Here is a 27,826-nt window from a genome sequence, read left to right as displayed (position 1 = left end):
ATGGGAGTGCCTGATCACCTCATCTGTCTCCTGAGAAATCTCTATGTGGGACAAGAAGCTACAGTTAGAACTGGATATGGAACAACTGATTGGTTCAAAATTGGGAAAGGAGTACGACAAGGTTGTATATTGTCTCCCTGCTTATTTAACTTATATGCAGAATTCATCATGCGAAAGGCTGGACTAGATGAATCCCAAGCCGGAATTAAGATTGCCGGAAGAAATATCAACAACCTCAGATATGCAGATGACACAACCTTGATGGCAGAAAGCGAGGAGGAATTAAAGAACCTTTTAATGAGGGTGAAAGAGGAGAGCGCAAAATATGGTCTGAAGCTCAACATCAAAAAAACCAAGATCATGGCCACTGGTCCCATCACCTCCTGGCAAATAGAAGGGGAAGAAATGGAGGCAGTGAGAGATTTTACTTTCTTGGGCTCCTTGATTACTGCAGATGGTGACAGCAGTCACGAAATTAAAAGACGCCTGCTTCTTGGGAGAAAAGCAATGACAAACCTAGACAGCATCTTAAAAAGCAGAGACATCACCTTGCCGACAAAGGTCCGTATAGTTAAAGCTATGGTTTTCCCAGTAGTGATGTATGGAAGTGAGAGCTGGACCATAAAGAAGGCTGATCGCCGAAGAATTGATGCTTTTGAATTATGGTGCTGGAGGAGACTCTTGAGAGTCCCATGGACTGCTAGAAGATCAAACCTATCCATTCTTAAGGAAATCAGCCCTGAGTGCTCCCTGGAAGGACAGATCGTGAAGCTGAGGCTCCAATACTTTGGCCACCTCATGAGAAGAGAAGAATCCTTGGAAAAGACCCTGATGTTGGGAAAGATGGAGGGCACTAGGAGAAGGGGACGTCAGAGGACAAGATGGTTGGACAGTGTTCTCGAAGCTACGAACATGAGTTTGACCAAACTGCGGGAGGCAGTGCAAGACAGGAGTGCCTGGCGTGCTATGGTCCATGGGGTCACGAAGAGTCGGACACGACTAAACGACTAAACAACAACATATGTTGTGATATTTTCTGTTTTACCTATTGAATGGCCCAACCACCTGGCTGGGAACAACAGGAGAGGAAGATGCAAGGACAGGGCGGGCATGGGAGGTGGGCACACCTGCTATATCCTTCTTAGATCAATGTCATCCACCCCAAGCCACAGCCCACCCAATGAGACAACCTGTGATGGAACCGCCCCATTGGATTGACTTGTAAGATAAGCCACCTTGCAAGCTGAGGCAGAGTTTTTATTGAATCATTTGGCTAGAGAGAATTTCAAATGCATCTTTGCTTCTGTAACATTTCATACTTAAGAGAGGAAAGCGACGATTGGAGAAAAAGTAAACCTAGTAATTGCGCACGTTTGCAGAACGAATCGAAGCTTTTCGCTTATATCTTCTCTTCAACTTCCTTAACTTGGGATGAAACCACTTTGCCATCCACTACCTCTTCGACGATGGTTTTGATCTTCCTGGTTTTGTTTGGATCTAAGTAAAACAAAACAGAAGTTTCACGAACCGTTTCACTTTCACACGACCCGTTTCACGTTTGCCAAGCATTCGGTTTAGCTCGGGATACTTTAAATGAAAGTGTGCTTGCTCCGGAAGAGTCAGTAAATGAGTCCAAGAGGCAAGGCATGCTTGTGGGTGCTACAGGAGCTTGGAAAGACAAAGGCTCTGTCCTCCAGGTGGCAGTAAGTAAACTGAGAAGACGGCAAGTAAACTGAGAAGTGGACAGAGCAATGAATACAAATTTTGCCTTTGTACAGTTGGCTAGTTCCTGAACACACTGATACCCCCCCACACACTCTTTATCTCCCATCCTGACAAGCGAAAGCAACAGTCACAGTTAAGGGATTTGCTCCAGCTAGGCAAAAAACCCACAAGAAGGGCATGGCTGATGAGGGCCAGACAGAGAGTCCCAGAGAGCCATAGTTGCCCCCTGGGGCTTGTGGTTTCCTGCTTCTTCTATATACCATTAGCAAACCCATACTCCAGGTGTGGGTCTTTTGTAAAGGTAAAGGGACCCCTGACCATTAGGTCCAGTCATGACCGACTCTGGGGTTGCGGCACTCATCTCGCGTTATTGGCCGAGGGAGCCGGCATACAGCTTCCAGGTCATGTGGCCAGCATGACAAAGCCGCTTCTGGCAAACCAGAGCAGTGCACGGAAACGTCGTTTACCTTCCCGCTGTAGCGGTACCTATTTATCTACTTGCACTTTGACGTGCTTTCGAACTGCTAGGTTGGCAGGATCGTCCGTAGCTCCAAACAAATGGGAGGTAACACTCTCAGTAAGCTGGGGGGGGGGGACAATCCCCAGGCTTGTAGAAGTACAAAATAACCAGTTTGTCTTGTTTATTTATTGCACATAGTCCCAGGCTCCTTCTGGAGAAAAGGCGATTCATAAATGAAATAAATAATGATTTTATATGGGGCTGGGTGGAACTCTAAGAGGGAATATCCTACACGAGCCCAGTAAAGACTGAGCAGGTTTAGTGGCAACAGTCTGCTGAGCTGACTAAATGCTGAGGAGAAAATGGAAAACCTGGGGGTGAGAAAGGGGAATGGAATGGAGTATCCTAGGAAAGGGCATGGCATGGCTGGCTGGCTGGAATCCTGAACTCAAGTGCATTGTTATGTATTTTTGGCAGGCCCCAGCTGTGCAACTGCAATCCTAATGTTTGCTCACCGCGAGAGGAATCCACCGACTTGACACTTGCCACAGAAGCACTTTCAAATGACCTGTGGAGAGATGGTAGAAATGTCAGGCCACATCCTTTTGTCAGAATCAGGCATAGTAAAGACAAAACAAGCTCAGGGTGCACCCCCACTATACCTTGAAAGCACAATTTGAGGCGCATTCTTCCTCTCAAATAATTTTGGGTTCTGTAGTTGACTCCTCACAGGGTTACAGTTCCCAGGAACCCTTCAAAACTACAACTCCCATAATTCCTTGAGGGAGGAAAATGTGCTTCAAATGTGCTTGATGTAGGTACATTGTATGCTCAGTCTCAGTGTGAGAGAACTGACACCGCAGGGAGAGAGGTAAATTTGGTGGCCTTCCTACCCAATTTCGCCATCTAGCAGTCGGCGGTAAGTCTCAATCTCCATCTCGAGACGGGTCTTGATATCCAGGAGATGCTGATATTCCACATTTTGCCGCTCCATGTCTGCTCGGACCTGGAAAAGCTGGGATTCCAGGTTTCCAATTTGAAGCTGCATTTGTGCCAGCTGGGCACAGTAGCCTGCTTCGGTCTCTCCTAGGGTGTCTTCAAGAGATTTTTTCTGTATTGAAAGGAAGAGAGGTGTGTTACCCAATACACAGAAATGAAGCGGAAGAAGTAGGTTGTATAACCTTTTGTCAGATAGTGGCACCCATATGACTCTTGAATGAAAGACAGAGTGACCCACAGGCCCAGTAACACATGACTCACAAAGCTATGTAACTGGCCCAGTTGCCTCCTTTGAAGGGGGAAAAGCCAGTTCCGGGAAGGAAGATCAACAGGGGAGAAAAAACAGCTGGCAGGAAACGGTGCCAAACCCCCTTCCCTGCCTGTTGCTCTCCGCTGAAAATGCCCACCTCCAAATGCACATGTCAGGAACCCGGCAGTGAGGAAAACGTCTTGAAAAGTTGCATTTAATGTGCAGTTTGGCTCTCAGATAGAGATGGACCACTCTGTCTTCTCTCTGTTTTCCTTATTTTTCATATCTTAAGTTTGCTACGTTCCCACACCACATGACAATTTTGTTTTTCATCCCCAAAAAGCCCTCGTGAAAATTTGTCGGCATTTTGTGTGCATTTTCCCCACCCCGATTTATACATTTTTGCGTGCAATTTGCACGTCGTTTCCACAAATATATGCGCTTTAATATGCATGTCCTGCAAGAGTTGCAATTTTGGAACACAATTTATCGTTTCAGGGAAGGCAAGTTAGGTAGGTTCATGTTAATAGGCAAACCAAACCAAATTTCTTCCCCATGCCTTCCCTCAGGTAGCTTGAAAAATGGTAGGACTTCTAGCTGTTGATTTGGGTACTTGTCAGATCCTCACTGGCTCATAGTAAGATATCATTCAGTCATGGTCACTCTGCCTGTGACTAAGCAACTCTTACTCCTCTCTGGTCACGTGTCCTGTGCCAAGGTTTTCGCCGTTACTTCCTGTTTCCCTTTGTTTGTTTTTAATTTAATTTTCCCGATTTATACCCGCCTTCTGGTTCAAATCAGCCCCTCCCCACAACTGGCCTATGTTCAAATCCCAGTATTCCTCAACCAGGGGCTCTCCAGACATCATGCCTCACCAAACCCAGTGGCTGGAGCAAATGGGAGTTGGAGTCTAAAAAAAAAATCAAGAGGGCACCAGATTGGAGAAGGCTGATCTAAATTTTGACTGGGGCAGAAGTGAGAACTACAGTCATACCTCGGTTTAAGTACGCTTCGGTTTGAGTACTTTCAGTTTAAGTACTCCGCAGACCCGTCTGGAACGGATTAATCCACTTTCCATTACTTTCAATGGGAAAGTTCGCTTCAGGTTAAGTACGCTTCAGGTTAAGTACTCCGTGGACCGTCTGGAATGGATTAATTCACTTTCTATTACTTTCAATGGGAAAGTTCGCTTCAGGTTAAGTACGCTTCAGGTTAAGTACAGACTTCCGGAACCAATTGTGTACTTAAACCAAGGTACCACTGTATTGCCAAAATCTTAACATTAATGCTCTAAGCTAGGCCAGTATCATCATTTCCCCACTCTGCCCCATGGACTGCTTCTGCAGCTACCAACCCCCTTTTCAGCTTGCTAAACCACAGAATCCAGCTCCCCATTGAGACTGGTGCCTGGGTGGATAAAATACTAATCCACCATGCTGTCAGGCTTGAGCCAACACCTCACTTGATGTTTTCCTGCTGGGCCTGGCTTCTGTCACTGCCAGTGAGTCAACTTACCACAAGTTTACTGAATTCACCCATATTTGCAGCCTCTGCCTCCTCTCTCTGCCGTGCCCCATTGTGCTGATTTAAAGGTCATGTCCGCAAAACGTAAACATAAGAGACATTAAAGGTTCTCTGGCCCCAGTGGGCGGATTCCCATACCATAGCGAGTTGCGACTGCAGCTCGATCTCCAGGCTTTGCAACGTACGTCTCAGGTCCGTGATTTCGCTCTTTCCCGACTGGAGCTGCTCGGTGTTTGAAGAGATCTCTCTCTTCAGCTCTCCGCTCTGAAACATCAAATGCCGGAATGAGGGGAGAAGGACAGTAAGGACGCAGCTCACCTTCGAGCCCTAGTTTTTCCCATTTGACCTGAGCAAATGGTTTTGTTCCCAAGGTGGTCACCTTTTCGTTGAACCAGGCTTCAGCTTCTTTCCGGTGCTGTTCAGCGACTGCCTCATACTGAGCTCTCATGTCATTCAGGAGTTTGGTCAAGTCAATCCCTGGAGCAGCATCCATCTCCACACTGACTTGCCCCCCAGCACTGCCCTGGAGTCCTTGGAGCTCCTGAGAAGACCAAATAGAAACAAGCAGTCTTTATTTTATTCATTTGTTAAACTTACTAGACTTAAAAAAAAAAAGCAGTTCACCAGCCCTTTTATTAAAGCAAACACAAAAGTAGCTCAGAGCAACTTACAGCAACAAATAAATAACACACGCATAAAAACGAAACACGAGGGCTAGCTAAAACTCATTTATATTTTCATTTTTTAAAAATAATTTTTATTCATTTCCCAATATTACAAAATCACAAAAACAAAAGCAAAAAGCAAAAAAACAAAACAAAAACATAACATAAAAAACCACACATATCAATTCTTGCATTTTTTACTTAACATTGTTGACTTCCTCAATTTCCCCCTCACTGGATCCATTTTAAAATTCCAATGAAGCAATTTCCATTTTATATCTTAAATTATTCTAACACATTTTATCATTATCACTCAAATATTCTATTCTAAAAGCATCATCTTTTCTTCACCAATAATTAATAACTCATTTATACTTTCAAAGGGCAGGACTAATTCATCTGACCCACTGAAGGAGGCCACAGATAATCAAAAGCGAAGGGCCTAGCAGAAATGAAAAGATTTTGCCCGGCACCTAAAGGTAAGTAATGATGGCACCAGGTGAGCCTCCCTCTGGAGAGCATTCCATAGCTGCCAAGTTATCCCTTTTTTACAGGGATTTTCCCTTATGCTGAATAGGCTTCCTCGCAAGAAAAGCGAAAACATGGCAGCTATGGAGCATTCCAGAAGTGAGGAGCCACCATGGAAAAGGCCCATTCTTGTGTTGCCACCCTCTGGACCTCCCATGCAGGAGACTCACCGAGAAGAAAATTGTTTGTGCCTACTCAGATTCTAGAATAATACATCATTCAGGGCAGTGGTTCCTAAACTCCCCCTGCCCCGGACCACTTTTAAATGGTTGAGGGTCTTGGAGGAACAATTCGCGATCTTTTTGCCTGCCATAGCAGTTAGAATGACTTGTCCTTGATTCTGTATAATTTTTAAACTGAACATTTGAATGCTTCTTTTATTCCATATACAGTGGTACCTCGGGTTAAGAACTTAATTTGTTCTGGACAGGGCCGGCCCTACGGCCAGGCTCGGTGGCACAGGGCGCCAGGGCGCCCGCCCGCCAGAGAGGCGGCACGCAGCTGCACCCGCCCGCCCACCCACCCGCCATGCAGCTGCACCCTCCCTCCCTCCGCGGAGCTGCGCCCCCGGCAGCCGCACTGCTGCGCTGCGCCCGCCGCGCTGGGAAACGGGGCGGAGTGGGGGTGCCGGAGGGAATCTGTCGCACCACGGCGCCAGGGCGCCAAACATACGTAAGACGGCCCTGGTTCTGGAGGTCCGTTCTTAACCTGAAACTGTTCTTAACCTGAGGTACCGCTTTAGCTAATGAGGCCTGCCGCTGCACTGCCGCTGCGCTGCCGCCGCACGATTTCTGTTCTCATCCTGAGGTAAAGTTCTTAACCTGAGGTACTATTTCTTGGTTAGCAGAGTCTGTAACCTGAAGCGTCTGTAACCCGAGGTACCTCTCTCTCTCTCTCTCTCTCTCTCTCTCTCTCTCTCTCTCTCTCTCTCTCTCTCTCTGTGTGTGTGTGTGTGTGTGTGTGTGTGTGTGTATGAATTCCATAGATATGATATGTATGAAATAAAAGCAGCAATAAAAATATAATTAGAAATCAATGTGAGCATTTGATGCAATGGGTGACACTCTGCCTTTCTGGCTGCCAATCCTCTCCGGTCCTTTTAGGTACCCTCTCCCAGTCATTTCCAGTCCATCCGGCCTCTTAGAACAACAGAGCAGCCACTGAGCCTGCCATTCACAGTGGCTGCTACTGCCATTCATCACAGACATGTTGAGGAACACCTGGGTGAAACTTTTGAACTGCTCGTGGTCCATGGACCACAGTTTGGGAACCCCTCATTTGGGGTTTAAGAAGCTTTCTGATAGGAAGAAGCACATTCCTTGTGGCATCCAAGTATGCCAGAGTTCAACTGTGTTTGCCCCAACACACACGTAATTGACAACCCTTAGCCCTAAAACTGCCTCTATGGACAGATCCACAATATACATTTGTAGCATATCCAACACACATTTAAAATATAAAGCATTCTGGGAACTGTAGTTTCCCCCCTCACAGAGCTACCCTTTCCAGCACCCTCAATGAACTGTAGAAGTCTTTGTGGGAAGACCCATGTACATCGAAAATGCTTTAAATTCATGGTGAGGATCTGTCCTAAAGCAAGGGTTGGAGAACAAGATCCAGCAAGCAGACCTGACTCTGGCTTCCCCTTGAAAAAATGAAAACAAACAAACAAACTGAAATAATGTAAGTACAACATGGCCTACTTCCTCATGGTTCTTCTTGAGGTATGCCAGCTCCTCGTTCAGATTCTCTATCTGCATCTCCAAGTCAGCCCTGGTCAAAGTCAGCTCATCTAGGACTCTGCGGAGGCCGTTAATGTCGGCCTCAACACTCTGGCGAAGTGCCACTTCGTTCTCGAATCTAAGAAGAAATTAGACACAGAGCTCTTTCTGTTAAACGAACGGCATTGTATCAAATGACTTGCTGTAGCTGGATCAATGTGATCTGCACCTTACCTTACTACTATTTACAAATGCAAGAGAGTAGGTACAGATCACGTAGCTAAAGAAGATGATAGGTTTGGAGCGGGGAGGTGAATATTTCATAAGGAAGGGGTGTCTACTTACTTCAGCCTGAAATCATCAGCTGCCAGCCTTGCATTGTCAATTTGAAGAACAATCCGGGCATTTTCGATCGTCGCGTTGATGATCTGGGAAACAAGAAGAACGTTTCTAGAGAATACAGCTCTGCCCAGACCATTGCTTGTTCATTAGTACTGACGTTTCACTAGTAATTCTAAAATAAATACATGCAGATAAAACTGCACATGGAAATAAAAAACATGCCTGCGAAAACCACACACAGCAGCTAACTTGGGATGGCAGCCAACTAAGTTTCACTCACGGCAGACACACTGAAATTAACGAACATGGCATAGGCCCCCTCTGCCCTATCATCATACCGCTTCAAGCAGTCGTGGGTTCCCCCAAAAGAATCCTGGGAACTGTATTTAGTTAAGGGTACTGAGAGAAGTTAGGAGACCTATCTACCCATCACAGAACTACAATTCCCAGAATGCCTCGACAATCCCTCTTTGCAGGGCATCATTGGGGGTGAGTGGGGGGATTTGCTCACCTTGTTCCTGAGATCTTCAATCACAGGGTAGTATCTACTGTAATCTCTGCCGGTCCCTGGGCCACCAGCCCCAGGGCCATTTTTCTCATACCATTCGCGGATCCTGCGTTCCAGTTCAGTGTTGGCTTCTTCCAGCGAACGCACCCTGTCCAGGTAGGCAGCCAGGCGGTCGTTCAGGTTCTGCATGGTTTCCTTTTCAGTACCTGATAGAAGGCTGCTTTCTCCTCCTCCTCCTCCTCCTCCAGCCCCATAGCCACCTCCAAAGCCAGCTCCTAACCCTCCACCGTAGCCCCCTCCTAACCCTCCACCATATCCACCACCGAACCCTCCACCATATCCACTACCCAGGCCTCCACCAAACCCACTGCCTCCTCCATATCCTCCTCCTCCTCCTCCATATCCACCGCCGCTACCAAAGTTGAGCAGAGACCCGCCGCCAAACCCCCCTCCAAAGCTCCCTGCACTGCTGCTGCTAGACAGCCTAAGGGAACCTCCTCCGTATCCGCTCCGGGAGGAGAACTGGCGAGGCCCCGAAGATGCCCGGATGGAGAGGGACATGGCGTACGAGAAGGGCCTTGCTGGGCAGAACCTGCTGCAGGGCTGGCAGAGCGAAGCAGAACAGCCTCAATGTAGGATCGGGCTTTATATATGAAAACAAAGGGAGTGTTTGATTGCAGAAGTCCACACCTCCTTAGGCAACATACTTTCATCTCTTTGCCCATTTAATTATCTCCTGGCCAAGCTGGATGATGTGTGCAAACCCAAATTGTCTGCTGGTGTGGAAACGCAGCGCCCTCCGGGTATTTGTTCTGCTAACAGGGGCGGATTTGGGTGGAGTGGAGTCAAAACTCCGAAACGATCCATGTGATGCAGCTCTGGCCGGAAATATCTTCTAACTTATTAAGCCTCCCTCCAGTTTCTAAAACCATTTACCTTCATTTCTTCAGCATACTTGAATATCTATCTGTCTATCTATCATCTATCTATCATCTACCACAGGCATCCCCAAACTTCGGCCCTCCAGATGTTTTGGACTACAATCCCCATCTTCCCCGACCACTGGTCCTGTTAGCTAGGGATCATGGGAGTTGTAGGCCAAAACATCTGGAGGGCCGCAGTTTGGGGATGCCTGATCTACCATCTACCATCTACCATCTATCATCTCCTTATGGCTCTGGATGATAATAATAATAATAATAATAATAATAATAATAATAATAATAATAATACCCCTCCCACCTTTCTTTTCAATGGAGCCCCGGGCAGCTAACACCAATATGTTAAAACAATACAATTAAAAATAAAATAAAAGCATATTTAAAGCAATTAAGATCATCTGAAAACATTTTAAAATATCCATCCTTTTGGTTTTAAAATATAATTTTAAAAATATAAATAATTTTGGTTTAAAAATAAAAGCCCATTTAAATTTCATTGCCTGTATATCACTAGATATGTGCAACACAGTGCAAATATGATGAGTGAATGGCTGGCTGGCTGGTGTAAATCAAATTCTCTGCTTGCACTAAAGAAACCAACCAATATGTACTGCATTTAGCTGGTACTGGTCTTTTCTTCCCTCCCTGTGTAAATGTGACTGTCTTAATAGACCCTTTCTTTCCCTCCAAGTACAACCCATGCAGGAATTGTGTTTTGTTTCCTTCCCCTAAATAATAGGAACGGGGGAATCAGGATTGGTGGCGTAACACGAGTGGATTTAATCCCCTGTAATGGTTGCAATGCAATTTCTCTGTCCCCAAGGTGCTATTTGCTACCAATGGGAGTGACAGGGGAGATTTTTATTAGGAATGCAATGGGGATGAGCATTAACTGCCTACAGGCTGTGATCTCAGTCCTCTACAGCCGTTAGTCAGATACAGGAAACTCAGTGATCATGTCGGAGATGCCATCTTGAGTTTATCACTTTGCAATGGACCCAAGCCCTGCGGCTTATAGGTGTGGTGCATGTTTGTTTTTGACAGGGATTTCTTATGAATGGTATTGGAGCAAGAAGTCAAGAATCTGAAAGAATTATTTCTCTTTTCTTCTTCTTCTTTTTCATAGAATTGGCTAGTGACTCATGCCTGTGAAACTGAGGAGTGTTTTATTTTTTGGCTCTTTTGCACGGATCAAGATCATCAAAGCGGGAAGGACGACTTTATATATTTGTATATTTTCCTTTGTTGGGAAACAACAACAGAATCTTCCTGTTTTTGGAGGCCTACATGTTTGCCAAAGGGGATGTGTGTTAGCTGACAGGCAAAGGATTACTTCATGTTTCAAAAAGATAAAAAAGGAGCTGGGAGGATAATAAGTAAGCAGTGGTATTGTTCGACGCAGGTGTCAGGGGCAGCTGCCCTGGGTGCAACCCGGACAAGGCAACAGGGGCATCGTATCCCATCCAATTTTGTGTGGTTAAAGGTAAAGGTAAAGGGACCCCTGACCATTAGGTCCGGTCGTGACCGACTCTGGGGTTGCAGCGCTCATCTCGCATTATTGGCTAAGGGAGCCGGCGTATAGCTTCCAGGTCATGTGGCCAGCATGACAAAGCCGCTTCTGGCAAACCAGAGTAGCACATGGAAACGCCGTTTACCTTCCCGCTGTAGTGGTTCCTATTTATCTACTTGTATTTTGATGTGCTTTCGAACTGCTAGGTTGGCAGGAGCTGGGACCAAGCAACGGGAGCTCACCCCGTCACAGGGATTCGAAACCGCCGACCTTCTGATCAGCAAGCCCTAGGCTCAGTGGTTTAACCACAGCGCCACCTGGGTCCCTTTTGTGTGGTTAGCCGCTATTAAAATGCTGTCAATTTCCCTGCTTGCTCGCTTATAGTTACCTGTTTGCTCGATCCTACCTTAGCACGGAAAGAAATGCTTGACGCAGCTGAAAATCAGCATGTCAGGACCAACAAATAGCATGCGTAATAAATGATAATAAGAAGAGGATTTGACAAATCGAAGGAGGAAAATGCTATTGATGGGTACTAGCTACAATACCATTATCTCTACAGTGAAAAAATGTCATGCCTCTTAATAAAGGCGATAAGGGTTGGTCGTAGGGAATACAAACAGAAGGCTTTTGCCGACGACCTAGTCATAACATTGGAAGACCCGGAAACTAGCCTTGACGAACTACTGAAAGAAATGAACAAATTTGGAACCCTAGCAGGATTTAGAGTGAATAAGAAAAAGACTAAAATGATCATCAAAAATATGACAAGGAAGGAAAGGGAAGAACTCCAGGGGAAATATGGGATTGAAATGGTAAAGAAGGTGAAATATCTCGGAATCTGGCTGTCGGAAAAGAATATAAACTTATACAACGATAACTATATAAAAATTTGGAACGACATAAAAAAAGACTTAGAAACTTGGAAAAAATTACATCTCTCATTGTGGGGGAGAATAGCCACAGTGAAAATGAATATCCTTCCTAGATTTCTATTCTTGTTCCAAATGATACCAGTGATAAAGGGTGTTGGCGTATTTGAAGAGTGGAGGAAGGAAATTTCAAGATATATTTGGCAGAGAAAACCACCTCGGATTAAATTCAAGATATTAACCGATAAAAAGGAGAGAGGGGGCTTTGCGCTGCCTGACCTCAAACTATATTATGAAGCCTCCTGTATGGTGTGGCTAAAAGATTGGATTTTGCTTAAAGACCATGATCTCCTAGACCTCGAAGGATTTAACAATAGATTTACCTGGCACAATTATCTGTGGTACGAAAAAGTTAAATCACACAGAGGTTTCCTATCTCATGTGATTAGGAAACCACTGTACGAGGTATGGGCCAAGAACAAGAACATATTAGAAAGGAAAACCCCAAGGTGGTTGTCACCAACAGAAGTGTTGACTATAAAAAAAACGAATATGGAGCCCAATTGGCTAAGCTATGATGATATTCTAATTGAATCGAAGGAGGGGTGGAAAATTAAAACATACGAACAATTGAAAGAAAGAGGCATAGGATGGCTTCAATACTATCAGATCCAGGACTTGTTTAAAAAGGACAATAGAACTTATGGATTCGAACCCAACAAATCTAAGTTCCAAGTAGAAATTGTGGAAAGTAATGAGAAAACGTTAACAAAGATGTACGATCTCCTCCTAGAATGGAACACACAAGAGGAAGCCACTAAGGAATGTATGATCAAATGGGCGATAGATTTAGGCCATAATATTAACATCGATCAATGGCAAAATTTATGGAAACATCAGATTAAATTTACGGCCTGTATCCTTCTAAAGGAAAACGTCATGAAAATGATGTTTAGATGGCACCTAACACCTGTTAAGTTAGCCAAAATTAATAAAACAAATAATAGGAAGTGCTGGAAGTGTAATATCAAAGAAGGAGATTACTACCATCAATGGTGGCTCTGTGAAAAGGTTAAAGTCTACTGGGAACAAATATATAACGAACTGAAAAGATTATTAAGATATACCTTCCCAAAAAAACCGGAGGAATTGTTATTAGGGATATTGGGCAGGAATATAAAAAAAGAGGACCACAAACTTTTCATGTATGCCACCACTGCCGCTAGAGTTATCTTGGCCCAAAGGTGGAGAACGAATGAAATTCCGACGATAGAGGATTGGAGAGAGAAAATGCTAGAGTATATGGGGCTGGCTAGGCTAACGGGGAGAATAAGGGACCAAAAGGAACAAAAATTTCAAAAAGAGTGGGACAAATTTACAGTTTATCTGAAGGAGTATGGTAAGACATGAAAAACCGGTGGGTTACCATTATAAAATGTAACAGAGTTAAATAACCTAAGTCATAAACCTATGTTCAATTGGAGAATTAATTTGTGACGGGTTCAACTTTTTAAAGCGCAAAACCAAATAAAGGGAAGAATAAAACCAAAAGAGAGAGAGGTGGAAGTCGAAGGTAAGGGAAGAAGAGTAAAAATAAGCTTTTTTTGGGAATGAGAAAAGGAATGGATATGCTTAACTTAGAAAATGAAGGTGATGTATGATAATAATTTTTAGTTTATCTAAAAATGACAAGACAAATTTTGGATATTGTATAACCTTTATTTATCATCGCTGCTTTGTGTATTTCTTTCCCATCCCCGTTGATGTATGTACAGAAAAAGTAATAAAAATGAATTTTTTTTTTAAAAAAATGTCATGCCTCTTAATGCCACTTACTGGAAATCACAAGTAGGGGGTGGGGGTAGAAGAAGAGAGCACTGTTGCAGTCATGTTCTGCTTGTGAGCTTCCCAAGGTGTACAGAAACGCATAAAGTACTGTAAATAGTGTCCATAAAAATGCATGTATTTCTGAAACTAACACACGAAGGTACGTTCAGTTGAGGGAAATTGCTTGCAAAAAATGCATGTGTTAATCAAAACTGCACGCAACCATGTGGTTATTGAGAGAAACCAGCAATAATATGCCGAAGAATTTTTGTGAGGATTTTTTTTAATGATCACAGATTGCTGCAGAAATGTGGAGAACTGGATTTAAGATTGAAAAGATGAAAAGCAGAACAGTAATCGATAGATCATTTCTAATCTCTATCCTGGATAAAATTCCTTGTTTTGCCTAGGGCAGGGACAGGGAACATGTGGCCTGCCTGCTGTTGTTGAATTCCCTCTGCCATCATTCCCGGCCATTGTGGTCAACGGAGAGAGATGACCGCCACAGGGACCATACCCCTGGCCTAAGGGAAGTATTCAGTCCCACACAGAGCTGGGTTTAGGTTAAAGAAGCTGGATCTTGGAGAGCAGAACCCAGGGTTGAGTGAGCAGACTGGCACTTGAAGAATGAATGAACCTCCTCTCCTTGCATCTGCAGCCTCCCCCCAACTCCCCCAGGCCAGGACCCCCAGGAGATTTTTGAGCAAATGCAAAAGGGACAGAGAAGTCCTGTTGCAAGAGTGGAAGTGTGCTCCTCCCATGCATGGACAGCACTAGATTCAGGCTGGAGTGCTTTAACTCAACCAGTTAAACTGATATAACAAAACATACAGTTGCAACCTTTTGACATAATGAACAGACTTTTTAATTTTTTTATATAGAAGAAACAGTCGATCGATTCTTTAGCAATAGCACATTGTTTCCTTTATCATTGAGTTCCCTTTTTAAAATCTATAGAGAAGTATCATTTCGTCTTCAGAAAGGCAGGATTTGAAATTAGGTTATTATTATTATTTTCTGGCCTTAACACAAAGAACGTAAAATGCCTTCCGCCACCGGCTACATCTTCTGTTCCCGCTCGTCAATTCTGGATGATACGACTTGCCCATCGACCATCTCTTCAACAACAGTCTTGATCCTCAGGACTTTATTCTTTTCTGGAAAGGGAGATAGAATCATAGAATCGGAAAGGGCTGCGAGGACCATCTAGCCCAACTCCCTGCAGTGCAGGACTGTTTTGCCCAACATGGGCCTCGGACCCACGACCCTGAGATTAAGAATCTCATGCTCTACCAAGTTATCCGAGGGCCCCCCCCCCAAACATGTATCAGATGCATGCTTAGAATTCATTGGGTGCTTTAAACAATACCATAACATCATCAGTGGGCAAACATTTCCTTTCTTGCTTGGAAGACCCCCTAATCATTCCATTTTGGCATTATGGCTAGGGACCAGGAGGTAGAAACTCTGCAAAGCTCATGGGCGTAGGCAGGGGGGGCAGGAGGGGGCAATTGCCCCCCCTAGAAGCAGGGCCGCTGCCCAGCCTGCCCTGCTGCCCGCCCGGTGCCGTCTCCCTTCTCCCTGGCTGGCTGTGGGGCGGGTGGAGGGAAAGCCCCAGAGCGTTCGGCTGGCTTTCCCTCTGCCTGCCCCACAACCAGCAAGGGAGAAGGGAGACGTCCCTTCTAGCCGGCTGGCTGTGGGGCGGGCGGAGGGAAAGCCAGGCAACCGCTTTGCGCGGCTCTGGGGCTTTCCCTCCACCTGCCCCGGCGATCGCAGAGGGGGAGGAGGGGATCGGAGCAGCCCGAATTCGGGCTAATCCTGGCACCTCCTCGCCCCTGCCGATCGCGGAGGGGGAGGAGGGAGTCGGAGCAGCCCAATTTCGGGCTGATCCTGGCGCCCCCTCGCCCCTGCCGATCGCAGAGGGGGAGGAGGGGATCGGAGCAGCCCGATTTCGGGCTGATCCTGGTGCCTCCTCGCCCCTGCCGATCGCAGAGGGGGAGGAGGGAGTCAGAGCAGCCCGATTTCAGGCTGATCCTGGTGCCCCCTCGCCCCTGCCGATCATGGAGGGGGAGGAGAGAGTCGGAGCAGCCTGATTTCAGGCTGATCCTGGCGCCCCCTCGCCCCTGCCGTTCGCGATCGCTGGGGCGGGTGGAGGGAAAGCTGGCAAGGGAGAAGGGAGCTTTCCTTGCCCCGCTTTGGCCCCTCCCCCCTCCCCTTGGCCCTGCCCCTTGCCCCCCCTAAGTTTCATCCTGGCTCCACCCCTGGCAAAGCTCATTATCAGTGAGGCCAGTGTCACCAATGCAAGAATGCGGCGTGACACAAGACTGGTAAGAACTAGTTCAGGAGCAGAGGCACCTTTTCCATTTGGTTTAGTGGCACCTTGTGCCATGGCGCGCGCCCAGCAGCGATGTCCAGGAACAGCTGTGCCTGCGCCGCGTGCTACTCGTGTTCGTGTTCGGGGCGGCAAGTGAGGCGCTGTCGCTGAGGCAGCTGGCTCCAGGCGCTTGGCATGTCATGTCACCTCGCCAGTCAATCTGTCTGTTGGGGGGCGTGGCTTGTCGTGTTTAAACAGCAGCAGGCAGGCTGCGCAGACCATTTGCCTCCTCTCTGCCATCTGCAGTGAAGGGCGGGCCTAAAGTGGGAGCGTGGAGGGAAGGGGAGGCGGCCTTCCGGGCCAAGCCAGGGGCATTGCGCTCGTCTGGCTCCTCTGGGGGGGGGGGAGCTTGGTTGGTAAGATCATATGCATAACATCCCATTGTAAAGCAACTTGGGGGAAAAAACATGGGGACACAGTACAGTTTTAAAAATAAAGCTTTCATGAGTATGCACACTTCTTCAGATGTCTGAAGATGTCTGAAGAAGTGTGCATGCACCTAAAAACTTATACCCAGAACAAATGTGGTGTTGTTGTATACTCTGGGAAACTCGGGGGTGGGGGTGTGGAGGGATCTTTGCACCATGGCGCTGGATATGCTTAAGACGGCCCTGTTCAGGAGGAACCTAATGCTGTCTGTTAGAGTGGAAAACAAGACCAGATAAGATGCACGGAGGACGTTGCTTGTACAGCAACAAAGCTAGAATTGCAGAAGTGTTTTCAATGACTGGTTGGATGAAGAGATGGGGAGGGATATTCCTGTTGGCTTTTGCAGCAAGATGACTGTTTGAATTCCTAGTGCAGTGGGGGAAAACTGTGCTGCTGCCACTCATGTTGCTGCAGCTTCTCAAGATGGAGCTACGGTAGTTTATTTTTAAAAGAATAAAATAAAATAATACACACACACACAGAGAGAGTCATAACTCGGTTTAAGTATGCTTTGGTTTGAGTACTTTCAGTTTAAGTACTCCGCGGACCCATCTGGAACGGATTAATCCACTTTCCATTACTCTCAATGGGAAAGTTTGCTTCAGGTTAAGTATGCTTCAGGATAAGTACAGACTTCCAGAACCAATTACACTCATACTTCGGGTTAAGTACGCTTCAGGTTGAGTACTCCGCGGACCCGTCTGGAATCGATTAATCCACTTTCCATTACTTTCAATGGGAAAGTTCGCTTCAGGTTAAGTACGCTTCAGTTTAAGTACAGACTTCCGGAACCAATTGTGTACTTAAATCGAAGTACCACTGTGTGTGTGTGTGTGTGTGTGTGTGTGTGTGTGTGTGTGTATATATATATATATATAAACTGGACATGTGGGTGGGTGTCCACTTTTCTCCGAAACCGCTTTACCGATTACATTCAAATTTTGACACAACGTCCAAAGTGAATATGATAGTGACCATATACAGGTTGCGTAGACAGATGTCACACCTGGGCCACATTAAACACCAAAAAAACTGTATTCCAGAAATCACAAATCACCCTCAAGTGCATGCTGGGAGCACAGGAGTTGTTGCAAAACAGCGCCCTCTAGCAACGGCTGAACTGGTACTGCACCTAGGAAAGCTTCCCTCTCCACAGCATCTCGGCTCGCCTTTCCAGAGTGGGCCGAGTGGAGGTGGGGGGCGGGATAGGTCATGGGTCGGGACAGAGAGGGGCCAATCACAGGGATGAGCCGGGGGTGGGGAGAGGAGGGGATGGGATAGGTCATGGGTTGGGGCAGGGTATGCCCAGCCACAGGGATAAGCCGAGGGGTGGGGGGAGGAGGGGCGACAGGGTGGGGGGAGTAACAGGGATGGCTGTGTGTAAACAGACCACGCGTAAAACATTTCAACAAAATGAAGGGGGACTCTGAAGGTGAGGGGAGTCTGAAGGGGGACTCTGGGGGTCCATTTAACAGACTGAGCCACAGCAACGCGTGACCGGGCCAGCTAGTATATAAATAAAATGCTGGGACAAGGCAGGGAACCGGTAAGGTCAGGGCCATGTGGACCTCACCAGCAAGAGCTTCATCTGTTCACCTGGGCAGCCCTGACCTGGCCATCGTCCTCTCCTACCTCCAGCACAGTCCAGGTAAGTTGCAGTGCTGCTAGTGATGTGAGAAGGACTTTGCTCTCTGTGCTGTGGGATATAATCCAATGAGAGCAGTGAAGTACAACTTTCCTTGTTTTCCTAGAGTGGATATGCAAGGGAATGTTTGTTCCAGCCATTGAAAACTTCTTGTTCCTCCTAGCCTGGAGCATCCTTCCTTGCATGTGACTAGTGGGTGGGCCTGGCCTTTCCAGACCTGGTAAAAGGACAAGGCTTGCTGCCACTCTCCCTCTTTGCCATCTTTGTTTCATCCTGCGAACTTAAACTGCTGGCTGCCAGCCAAGCAGTGCCCCAGGTAATTTTCCTTATGGGATAAACCTGTTAGTATAAGTTTGTAACTTTAAGCCTAAAGCCCGCCTTCAGGGACCACACTGTGCTCTGCCTGATCGTGAGTACCGGTAAACTTTCATTTTATTGCTTATGAATAAGAATGTGGTGTCTTTATTCTTTTAGGAGGGATTTAAAGGGTTGATCTTACCAGGAACATACAGTTCAATCTGAGGGAGATTGAATTGCATAATAGTAAGAGGTCCTAATGTGCCTGCAAGCAGATTTCTGCTAGCGCAATTTAGGAAAGGTATTAATAAACAATCTATCTTCTCTTGCCACCTGAACATTCCCACAGTCACTGCCGGCTGAAAGAGATTGTGCTCAGAGTTGACCAATAGGGCCCAAATGCTAAATTAAAGATGTAGTGTACCCAAAACAATGTGAAAAGTGGTTCTGGCCACATGGCAGAACATGCATAAGTCTATATGGGTGCTGCCTAAAATACTTTTTGTATCACTGACGTACATGGTACGGATGGGTGGATCGCTGATGCTGGAAGAGGCCTGAAAGCCCTTTTCTGTGCAAGCCAGTTACCTGCTAAGGGGAAGGGTCATAGCTCAGCAGAAGCTCCAGGTTTCAATCCCCAGCATCTAAGGGGGTTGGATAGCTGCCGCCAGTCAGTGTAGACCAGGCACCCCCAAACTGTGGCCCTCCAGATGTTTTGGCCTACAACTCCCATGATCCCTAGCTAACAGGACCAGTGGTCAGGGAAGATGGGAATTGTAGTCCAAAACACCTGGAGGGCCGAAGTTTGAGGATGCCTGGTGTAGACAATACTGAGCTAGATAGACCAATGGGACTGACTCAGTATGAATCGGGCCTCTCTGAAATGCTTTTTTCAGTGGAAACCTTCAACATATGAGAGAGAGTGTTGACGATTCAGACTCATACCTTTTTCAGCTTCCAGTTCTTCAAGAATAGCCCTGTTTTTTAAAAAATGAAATAAAAACAGAATCAGACAGATAAATCATAGAATCACAGAATCTTAGAGTTGGAAGGGACCCCAAGGGTCATCTAGTCCAACTGCCCGCAATGCAGGAATCTCAGCCAAAGCATCCATGACAGATGGCCATCCAATCTCTGCTTAAAAACCTCCAAGGAAGGAGAGTCCACCACCTCTCGTTGGAGTCTGTTCCACTGCTTCCCCTCCCTCGCTCCTCTGCCTGCATCGGCTGCAGATTTGAAACCCCAGAGCAGATGTGTTTGTGTGTGAGAGACATAAGGGAAGGGGAAGTTTTGTTGCAAGAATGAAAGCCGCCCCACTTGCACAATGACTCAGATAGCATGCGGTCTGCTGACTCGCACAACGTAAGCACCTTTGGACTGAATCCCTCACCTGCTGTCTTCCCCTTCCAGCAGGCGGCGATATGTGGCAATCTCTGCCTCTAGCTTGACCTTGATGTCCAAGAGGCTGTTGTACTCCTGGCTCTGACGCTCCATGTCACTCCGCAGCTGCATCAGCTGGGCCTCCACGTTCCCAATGGAAGCCTGTATCTGGGCCAATAGGGCTCCGTAACGTGCTTCGGTTTCCGCCAGCATATTCTCCTGATCCGCTTTCTAGAAGAGAGCAGATGTTCAGTTCAAGAGGATGTTCCCTAGCCTAGAATGTCAAGTGACCCACAGTCTGTGGGGGTGGTCGGCTGATTGCCAGGGTTGGCATAGCTCTGAGGGGCAGGAACTCAAAGGGCCATGCAATGAATCAAAAACAGTAAATGTATTGCTGCACTTGAACTTTACCAAGTTAAGCTGGGATTGGAGTTCAATCTCCAGGTTCTGAAGTGTACGTCTCCGCTCCGTGACCTCATTTCTATGGCCCTCAAGTTGTTGTGTAGTAGTGGTCACCTCTATATTCCATTCTTCAACCTAAAATACAAAGATGGACAGAGAGAAATGCAACAATGAGAAATCAAATATTTTTGTTGTTGGGGTGATTAACAGTGTAGCTGAATATGCTAATTAATTTCAACCTTGGATGGAAGCCCAGAGCCTATTAGAACAACAATCAGCAGAAAAAGCAGGGGGCTTCGAAGGAGGATTGTGCTTCAAAATATTAAGACTGAGAACAATGTGGAAAAAGCCCCCTGCGTGATTGCAGAAATAAGGAATGGTCAAATAAAACAAGATAGAGAGTTATACCAACGAGTGACTGATCGAGAGAGGAGATTGTCAATATCAGGACTGGAAAACTGTGCAGTAATAAAGAAGATAGCAGAAAGATAAAGGATGGACATTTAGCTCTTGAAATCCAGAACACAGGAAGTCCCATTGAAATTAATTAATTCGGATTATATAATTGGCTATATTGTTTTTTGTTTTTGAATGTGGAAAGATTTTGTTTGATTTGTTATTAATATGATTGTTATTTTAAATTGGAAAATGAATATGTATGTATGTATGTGTATATATATATATATATATATATATATATATATATATATATATATATATATCTAATGTAGCGGGGTATTGCTGCCTCCCCCGCACCTCCAAAGCCACACGCCTCGCTTCAGCTACAAACTCCAGGTAAAAAGGGGTTTATTTTAAGGTGTAAAGAATTGAGTGGGGATTGCTTTACCCCTGTACCCTTTCATCTCATAATCCATCGGCAACGTCGGCGAGAGGGTTCGTCGCAGCATCCAACATCCTTCACTCACAGAAAGAATTCTTACTTCAGACAAGAGAATTTATTCTTGCAAGCTACTTTCCATGATAAAGCCCGCTCAGCGTCGTTACGTAGCGACGCCACGCCCACCCGGGTGCATGGCAATTTGCCGGCGCCTCGCTACGCCCCTGCTGTTGAATGACAAAGGATGTGCTCCATAGTAGCAGCATTTTTTTTGGTTTTCTTAAAAAGAATTGCATATATTTGTGTTTACATGTATATGTGTATATGTGGCGGGCACAATATCAAGAGGGGCATTCACCCCTCTCTCACACAGAGAGGGAAATGCCTCTTTTAAGATCAAACCTGCTATAATGTGTATATGCACCATTTGAAACCAGGCTTTGCTGGTTTCTGGAAGGCTCTCTTAGCCTGAATTTGCAGAAAGGAACAATTACAGCGCTTGTCTGCTCATCAGTAAGTCCTATTGGATTCAGTTCTGGGGGTGTAGGAACAGGATTGCAGACTTAGCCTCCTATTTCATCAAAGTGTTTCGTGAACAAACAAAATGGAGCGTGTCAAGTAGTTTTCACAGGTAAAATGCCATGTGAATGATTATTAGTCATAATAACAAACTTTAGTCATAACAACCATCATGACAAACATCACCTGTTTATCAAAACGGTCTTTAGCCTCTTGACGATTCTTTTCAGCCATGACTTCATACTGCTGGCGCATGTTGTCCATAATCTGTCCCAGATCAATGCCTGGAGCAGCATCCACCTCGACTGACACGGTGCCACCCAGCTGCTTCTGCAATCTTGCCTTTTCCTGCAAAAGACCAGTGATCATGATTATTCCGTGCTAGTTAACTTTGAAACCAGCATCAGGTTCAAGGAATAGGGTCCTTTTTGGCTCCCCATATTCTACTTATGGACACGGGTGGCGCTGTGGTCTAAACCACTGAGCCTAGGGCTTGCCGATCGGAAGGTCAGCGGTTCGAATCCCTGCAATGGGGTGAGCTCCCATTGCTCGGTACCAGCTCCTGCCAACCTAGCAGTTCGAAAGCACCTCAAAGTGCAAGTAGATAAATAGGTACCGCTCCTGCGGGAAGGTAAATGGCGTTTCCGTGTGCTGCTCTGGTTTTGCCAGAAGCGGCTTAGTCATGCTGGCCACATGACCTGGAAGCTGTCTGTGGACAAACGCCGGCTCCCTTGGCTTGAAAGCGAGATGAGCGCCGCAACCCCAGAGTCATCCGCGGCTGGACCTAACGGTCACGGGTACCTTTACCTTTACCTTTATTCTACTTAAGTGCCCTGATATATGAGTTTTATCAGTCAACCGAATAAGATTGCTCCTTATCTGTGTAGTCACAGGCTTTCAAGATCTGGCTACTGCTTACTAATGCGGTCCAAGGGATGTAGGAAGGCATCATTTCCTGTTCAATCCTGTATCTGCTGCATGCAGCACTGTTTCTGTTACCCTGCAGTTCGGCTTCCACCCAAATCTGTGTTGTTCACCTCGTTGTCTGCTCTGGTGAAATCATGCAACTTAAGTAATTTGTTCCCATTGCGTCTTCTCTGACATCTCTGCTAGATCCTCCCCTCAAACTCTTTGGCCCTACTGGCAGGCCCAGCTGAATATATTTTTCTGCCTAAGATGGTTTCCTCCTTGCATTCCATGTCCAAAAGCTTACCAAACTGGAGAATTGAATCTGCTGCACCTGAGCATAGCAGATCAGGTTCGGGTGTGCATGCACAAGAACACCCAGCTCTGTCATCCGACATCTTGCTACCTGCCAGCATCTGTCACCTGAGGCAAATGCTTCACTTTGCCTATTGGCAGAGATGGTCTTGTGGACATCTGAAGCTGAGAAAATCCACAACTCTTTGGCTTAATGGGATGTTTTTCTTACCTCTTCGTGATTTTTCTTGAGGTAAGCCAGTTCTTCCTTCAGACCTTCGACCTGATGTTCAAGATCAGACTTGACCAGGGTCAAGTCATCGATGAGTCTGGCTAACCCTGCTGTGTCATTTTCCACACTTTGTCTGAGACCCAGCTCATTCTCGTATCTGTTTGATGTTCAAAAAGACATGTCAGCTTCCTTCTCAGCAAACTGGACCAATTCCCCAGCAGTTATTAATTTCATTGGCCAATACGACTGCAATGGACCTCTTTATGATGGCTGAATCCTGAATTCTGGGTTTTAAGAAAAAATGTTCTTGGGTAGATGCTCACAAACAAGAGCTAGAGTTGCCATGTGTTGTTTTCCCAGGACATGTCTGAGATTCCAATGGCGAAATGACCATCCATCCAGGGGGAATTTTCAATAGGGTTTTGAAAACAGAACCAGTGGTTTTTATGGGCGATCCCCCCCCCCCGGGAAAAAAAAGCTCAGCAACTTTTTGGGCATTTTTCCAAAAAGAAAAGCTTAACAACCTTTTGTGCCTGAATGTTTTTAAATTATAGCAATCCTATCTCAGCCTAGTCTACCTCGCAGGGTTGTTGAGATTAAATGAGGAAGGGAAAAACCATGTATGGCACCTTGAGCTACTTAGAGGAAAAGGTGGCATATAAATGCAAGCAATAAATGAATGAACGAATGAACGAAAGTAAAATGCATAAAATCTTCACAGATTTTACAATTTCCACTCCTGCCACCTGTGAAACTGGAAAGACATTCCCATAGTTCCTGCTTTTCCTTTGAGAGGCCCAAAGCAGTGTGTGTAATTGGTAATTAAATATTACTGGGGATATTAATGGATTGCCATACGTATTCATTGGTTTTAAACCTACGTACTTCACTCGGAAATCATCGGCTGCCAGCTTGGTATTGTCAATCGCCAGTACAATCTGGGTGTTGGCCAATCGTTCTGCGATAATCTGGGGGGACAACAGAAAGTGAGGGGTTAGTCATGCAGCAAACCAACTCAGAAACTTAAAAGAGTCACCACCTCCAGGCAATGGAAGTTAGAACTGAAGGTCAATGAAAGACAAGAGACAGCCATATAATGAGAAACAAAGGCCCAAAGAAGAAGATCAGTGGAGAACTTTAAAAGGATGCTTGAATGAAGAACATGGGCCCTACCACTAGGCAGAGAGATCGTCAGCATGACTCAGCATGGACTGTTTTACTCTATCACCGGATTCTACTTTCCTTTCTTTAGGGGAATCGCTGTGGCTCAGTGGTAAAGGTAAAAGGTAAGGTAAAGGACCCCTGGACGGTTAATTCCAGTCAAAGGCTACTCTGGGGTTGCGGCACTCATCTTGCTTTCAGGCTGAGGGAGCCGGCGTTTGTCCACAGACAGCTTTCCGGGTCATGTGGCCAGCATGACTAAACCGCTTCAGGCACAACAGATCACTGTGACAGAAACCAGATCGCACGGAAACGCTGTTTACCTTCCTGCCATAGCGGTACCTATTTATCTACTTGCACTGGCGTGCTTTCGAACTGCTAGGTTGACAGAAGCTGGGACAGAGCAACGGGAGCTCACTCCATTGTGGGGATTCGAACTGCTGACCTTCTGATCAGCAAGCCCAAGAGGCTCAGTGGGGGTTGCTGGGGGAAGCAGGCGGCGGAGGAGCCCCTCGTGGCGGAGGAGGCAGCGGCCCTGCCAGGCCTGGCGCTCCGCTGCGCTCTCCCTTCCTTCCGGCCCAGGGCGGCCCTGCCCTCCGCCTGCCCCTCAGAGCCAGCGCGTCAAATGGGGCTGGGCCTTGGAAACGGTGGCGTCCTCTCCTCCTCCTCCTCCTGCCTGCTTCCTTGCAGCTGCTGCAGAACGAGCTGCCCAAGCGAGGAGGCCTTGGAGAGGCGAGGGCGGGATGCTCCCTCGCAGCCACTGCTGCTGCCACAGGCGCAGTGGAGGCGGCCCCAGGCAGCACCAGGGGCGGCAGCAGCGGGCAGTGGGCAGGCTGGCCAACAGCGCCCCCTCCATTTTGGTGCCCTAGGCAGTTGCCTAGTTCGCCTAAATGGACGCACTGGCCCTGGTTCGATACCCAGCATCTCAAGGTAGGGCTAGGAGACAGACCGCAACCCTGGAGAGCTTCTACCAGTCAGTTGCTGTTACCAATAGTCTGACTCAATATAAGGCAGCTTCCCAGTGCTATTTTTCTAGAAAAAGAGGTGCCAGTACTCATCATGAACACCTCTCTAATCTCTTAGAATGGCAATGGCACCCACCTGAGAGGTGCCGGAACTGAGTTCCTGTGAGTTTCCTCCTGAAAAAGAGCCTTGCAGCTTCCTAAATTCCTACGTTTCCCCCTGGGTGGATTTGGTCTTACATTTCCCAATAATCTTGAAAAGAATCCCCACCCTGCTCAAACAGTAGCAAGTAATGTTGGGGGGGGGCAGCTTCTCATGGAAATCTTCTCAAAATTCCAAGTGCCCACATGTAAGTTTTGCTTGGTCGCAGTGTTTGTTTGCTCTTGAAAACCACACAGTGAAAATTATCACGAATCTGGAAGCTATGACCTGAACTCTACCCCTCCTCACTACTTCCATACATGGCACCTCCCAAATCTCAATCGACCACGTATTTACTTTTCTGTGGGTGCAACTTTATGGCAGAGATTAGATTAGGTACAAAAAGGTGAGGAAAGAGGGTGGGGTGAATGATTTAAATGGCATGCACGTAAGGCCATTCTCATCAGCATTTGGGATTTTATAGCAGGTTTTAATTGACTCATGGTAGGGTGTGGGAAGAGCAAATAGGGAAGTGCACCCCCCCGACATGGGAGTAGTAGTAGTAAGTTTAGTGAATAACATGCATGGCAAAAACAGAGGATTCCTTCTCAAGGAGCTTCAATATTTTCTGACGGGCAGACATTTTTCGTGACACTTTAATCTGATTATGGGACAAATCTGCTTTCTCACTAGAGTCTCTTAACACGGCCAAGGCACTTTCCCAATGAAATAAAAATGGTGGGTTGAATTAATCTAAGGCATACCCAGAGCAGACCCACTAAAATCAGCAGACATGACTAATGTAAGTTCATTGATTTCAGTCGGCCTGCTCTGACTACGACTTGGCTAGATACAAAGTTGTGGTTCCATGCCCCAGATAATACAGTGCTATTTGATCCCAGTTGTGCTCATTGCTCAAACAATTGTTTAAAAACAAAAGTCAAATATGCCTCTGCAGAAGGGCTGTTCTATTTTAGTGTTCCGCTTAGTTGTATACATAAAAAACAGAAGCATTGCATTGTTGGGGAGCCTCCCAAGTTATTCACTGTGCTGGAAAATGTGCAGGGCATGATTGAAGGGCACTTTGCCACACCTCCAGGCTGATGGGCAGGCAGCTATCATGGATGGACGACCTTTGCATGTGGTGACCAATGACATGAGTCCATAGAGATCATAGAAGCATAGAGTTGGATGGGACCCTGAGGATCATCTAGTCCAACCCATGCAATGCAGGAATATGCAACTGTCCCATACGGGGATCGAACCTGCAATCTTGGCGTTATCAGCACCATGCTCTAACCAAGTGTGCTATCTAGTTCACATTGTGTAATGAAGTCATAGCTCATCCGCTTGGTCAGGGCCAGGTCAGCACATATCCTCAAGCCGTGCACTGCCTCCAAATGGCGATTCAGGAGAGCTTCGTGGTGCCATAATTGTGAGAAAATCAGCACGAGCTGCTCCGAGCTAAAATAACTTTTTGGCTCGATTAATATACATGTGTAAGGAAATGGCACACTGTCTGCCCTTGCCAGGCTCATACCATTACCCAGCCAATGGCCTAGAATTTGAACAACTTCTTACCTTGTTCTGGAGGTCTTCAATGGTTTTAAAATACATGCTGTAGTCTTGCTTAGCAACAGGGGAGCACTTCTCATACCACTCGCGGATCTGCATTTCAAGCTGAGCATTGCCTTTTTCCAAGGAGCGCACCTTTTCCAGATACACAGCCAAGCGGTCGTTCAAATTCTGCATTGTCGCCTTCCCACTGCCGGCAAGCAGCAGGTCGCTGGTAGAAGCACCAAGCTGAAAGCCACCACCCAAGCCACCATAGCTGGTGCCGGTGGAGATGCGGGTGCCGTACCCACCAGCTCCTCCATGGACACTGGGAGCTCGGTATGTTTTGGCGGACGATGTTTTGTAGATTGAGCCAGCTAGGCTTGGTCGAGAAGACTGAACAGAGGAAAAGCCAGAGAAAGCCATTGATTCTTCTTCTTCTTCTTCTTCTTCTTCTTCTTCTTCTTCTTCTTCTTCTTCTTCTTCTTCTTCTTCTTCTTCTTCTTCTTCTTCTTCTTCTTCTTCTTCTTCTTCTTCTTCTTCTTCTTCTTCTTCTTCTTCTTCTTCTGCTAAGGAACTACCAGCTTCAGAGACTCTTTTGTAGGAAATGATCGGTGGGGCTAATTTGTTAGACCTTTATACTTGGTGTAAAAGAAAGAGGCTTGACCATGTCAAACTCCACCTCTGCTGATTAGCCTGTTCAGGTGGCGTTGACATGCTCAACATTTTGCTCCAACCCATCATCGGGTAATAAAAGAGACATTCACCACCAACAAGCCAATGTTTAATCAACAATTCACCTATGCTTCAGTCCAAAGT

At 46.4% G+C, this 27,826-nt stretch overlaps 2 protein-coding genes across 4 annotated transcripts; both read right to left on the bottom strand.

Moving 5' to 3' along the window:
• Positions 1–1,362: 1,362 nt before the first annotated feature.
• LOC118095725 (keratin, type I cytoskeletal 12-like) lies at positions 1,363–9,283 on the bottom strand. Of its 3 annotated transcripts, XM_035136960.1 has the most exons (9): positions 8,726–9,283; positions 8,218–8,300; positions 7,855–8,011; positions 5,338–5,499; positions 5,097–5,222; positions 3,079–3,296; positions 2,522–2,529; positions 1,606–1,668; positions 1,363–1,497 (listed from the first exon to the last, which is right to left on the bottom strand). In XM_035136960.1, exons 1-9 carry the CDS (start codon positions 9,281–9,283, stop codon positions 1,400–1,402), a joined length of 1,473 nt encoding a protein of 490 aa, XP_034992851.1. In that variant the 3' UTR covers positions 1,363–1,399. The 3 variants fall into 3 exon arrangements, with proteins under 3 accessions (XP_034992851.1, XP_034992849.1, XP_034992850.1); XM_035136958.1 differs by lacking the exons at positions 1,606–1,668; positions 2,522–2,529 and adding an exon at positions 2,701–2,753; XM_035136959.1 differs by lacking the exons at positions 1,606–1,668; positions 2,522–2,529 and having other exon boundaries at positions 1,363–1,535.
• A 4,862-nt stretch (positions 9,284–14,145) lies between these two features.
• Positions 14,146–27,616, bottom strand: LOC118095727 (keratin, type I cytoskeletal 19-like). Its single transcript, XM_035136965.2, has 8 exons — positions 27,035–27,616; positions 24,074–24,156; positions 23,189–23,345; positions 21,943–22,104; positions 20,409–20,534; positions 20,008–20,228; positions 19,563–19,594; positions 14,146–15,029 (listed from the first exon to the last, which is right to left on the bottom strand). The coding sequence occupies exons 1-8, from the start codon at positions 27,431–27,433 to the stop codon at positions 14,932–14,934; spliced, it is 1,278 nt and encodes a 425-aa protein (XP_034992856.1). The 5' UTR covers positions 27,434–27,616; the 3' UTR covers positions 14,146–14,931.
• Positions 27,617–27,826: the final 210 nt, after the last annotated feature.

The sequence above is a fragment of the Zootoca vivipara genome, chromosome 13 (assembly GCF_963506605.1).
Source record: "Zootoca vivipara chromosome 13, rZooViv1.1, whole genome shotgun sequence".
Lineage (NCBI taxonomy): Eukaryota > Metazoa > Chordata > Lepidosauria > Squamata > Lacertidae > Zootoca > Zootoca vivipara.
This window is presented reverse-complemented; position numbering and strand designations above follow the sequence as displayed.

Excerpts from the sequence above, each read along its gene's own strand:
- LOC118095727 (XM_035136965.2), bottom strand. The coding sequence starts at position 27,433 with ATGGCTTTCTCTGGCTTTTCCTCTGTTCAGTCTTCTCGACCAAGCCTA. Across the intron at positions 20,229-20,408 it reads TCCAATCCCAGCTTAACTTG|AAAGCGGATCAGGAGAATAT; the intron begins GTAAAGTTCAAG and ends GCTCTCTTCTAG. Across the intron at positions 19,595-20,007 it reads CTGGAAGGGGAAGACAGCAG|GGCTATTCTTGAAGAACTGG; the intron begins GTGAGGGATTCA and ends TTTAAAAAACAG.
- LOC118095725 (XM_035136960.1), bottom strand. The coding sequence starts at position 9,283 with ATGTCCCTCTCCATCCGGGCATCTTCGGGGCCTCGCCAGTTCTCCTCC. Across the intron at positions 8,012-8,217 it reads GCTGATGATTTCAGGCTGAA|ATTCGAGAACGAAGTGGCAC; the intron begins GTAAGTAGACAC and ends ATTTCTTCTTAG. Across the intron at positions 1,498-1,605 it reads TACTGACTCTTCCGGAGCAA|ATCCAAACAAAACCAGGAAG; the intron begins GCACACTTTCAT and ends TGTTTTACTTAG.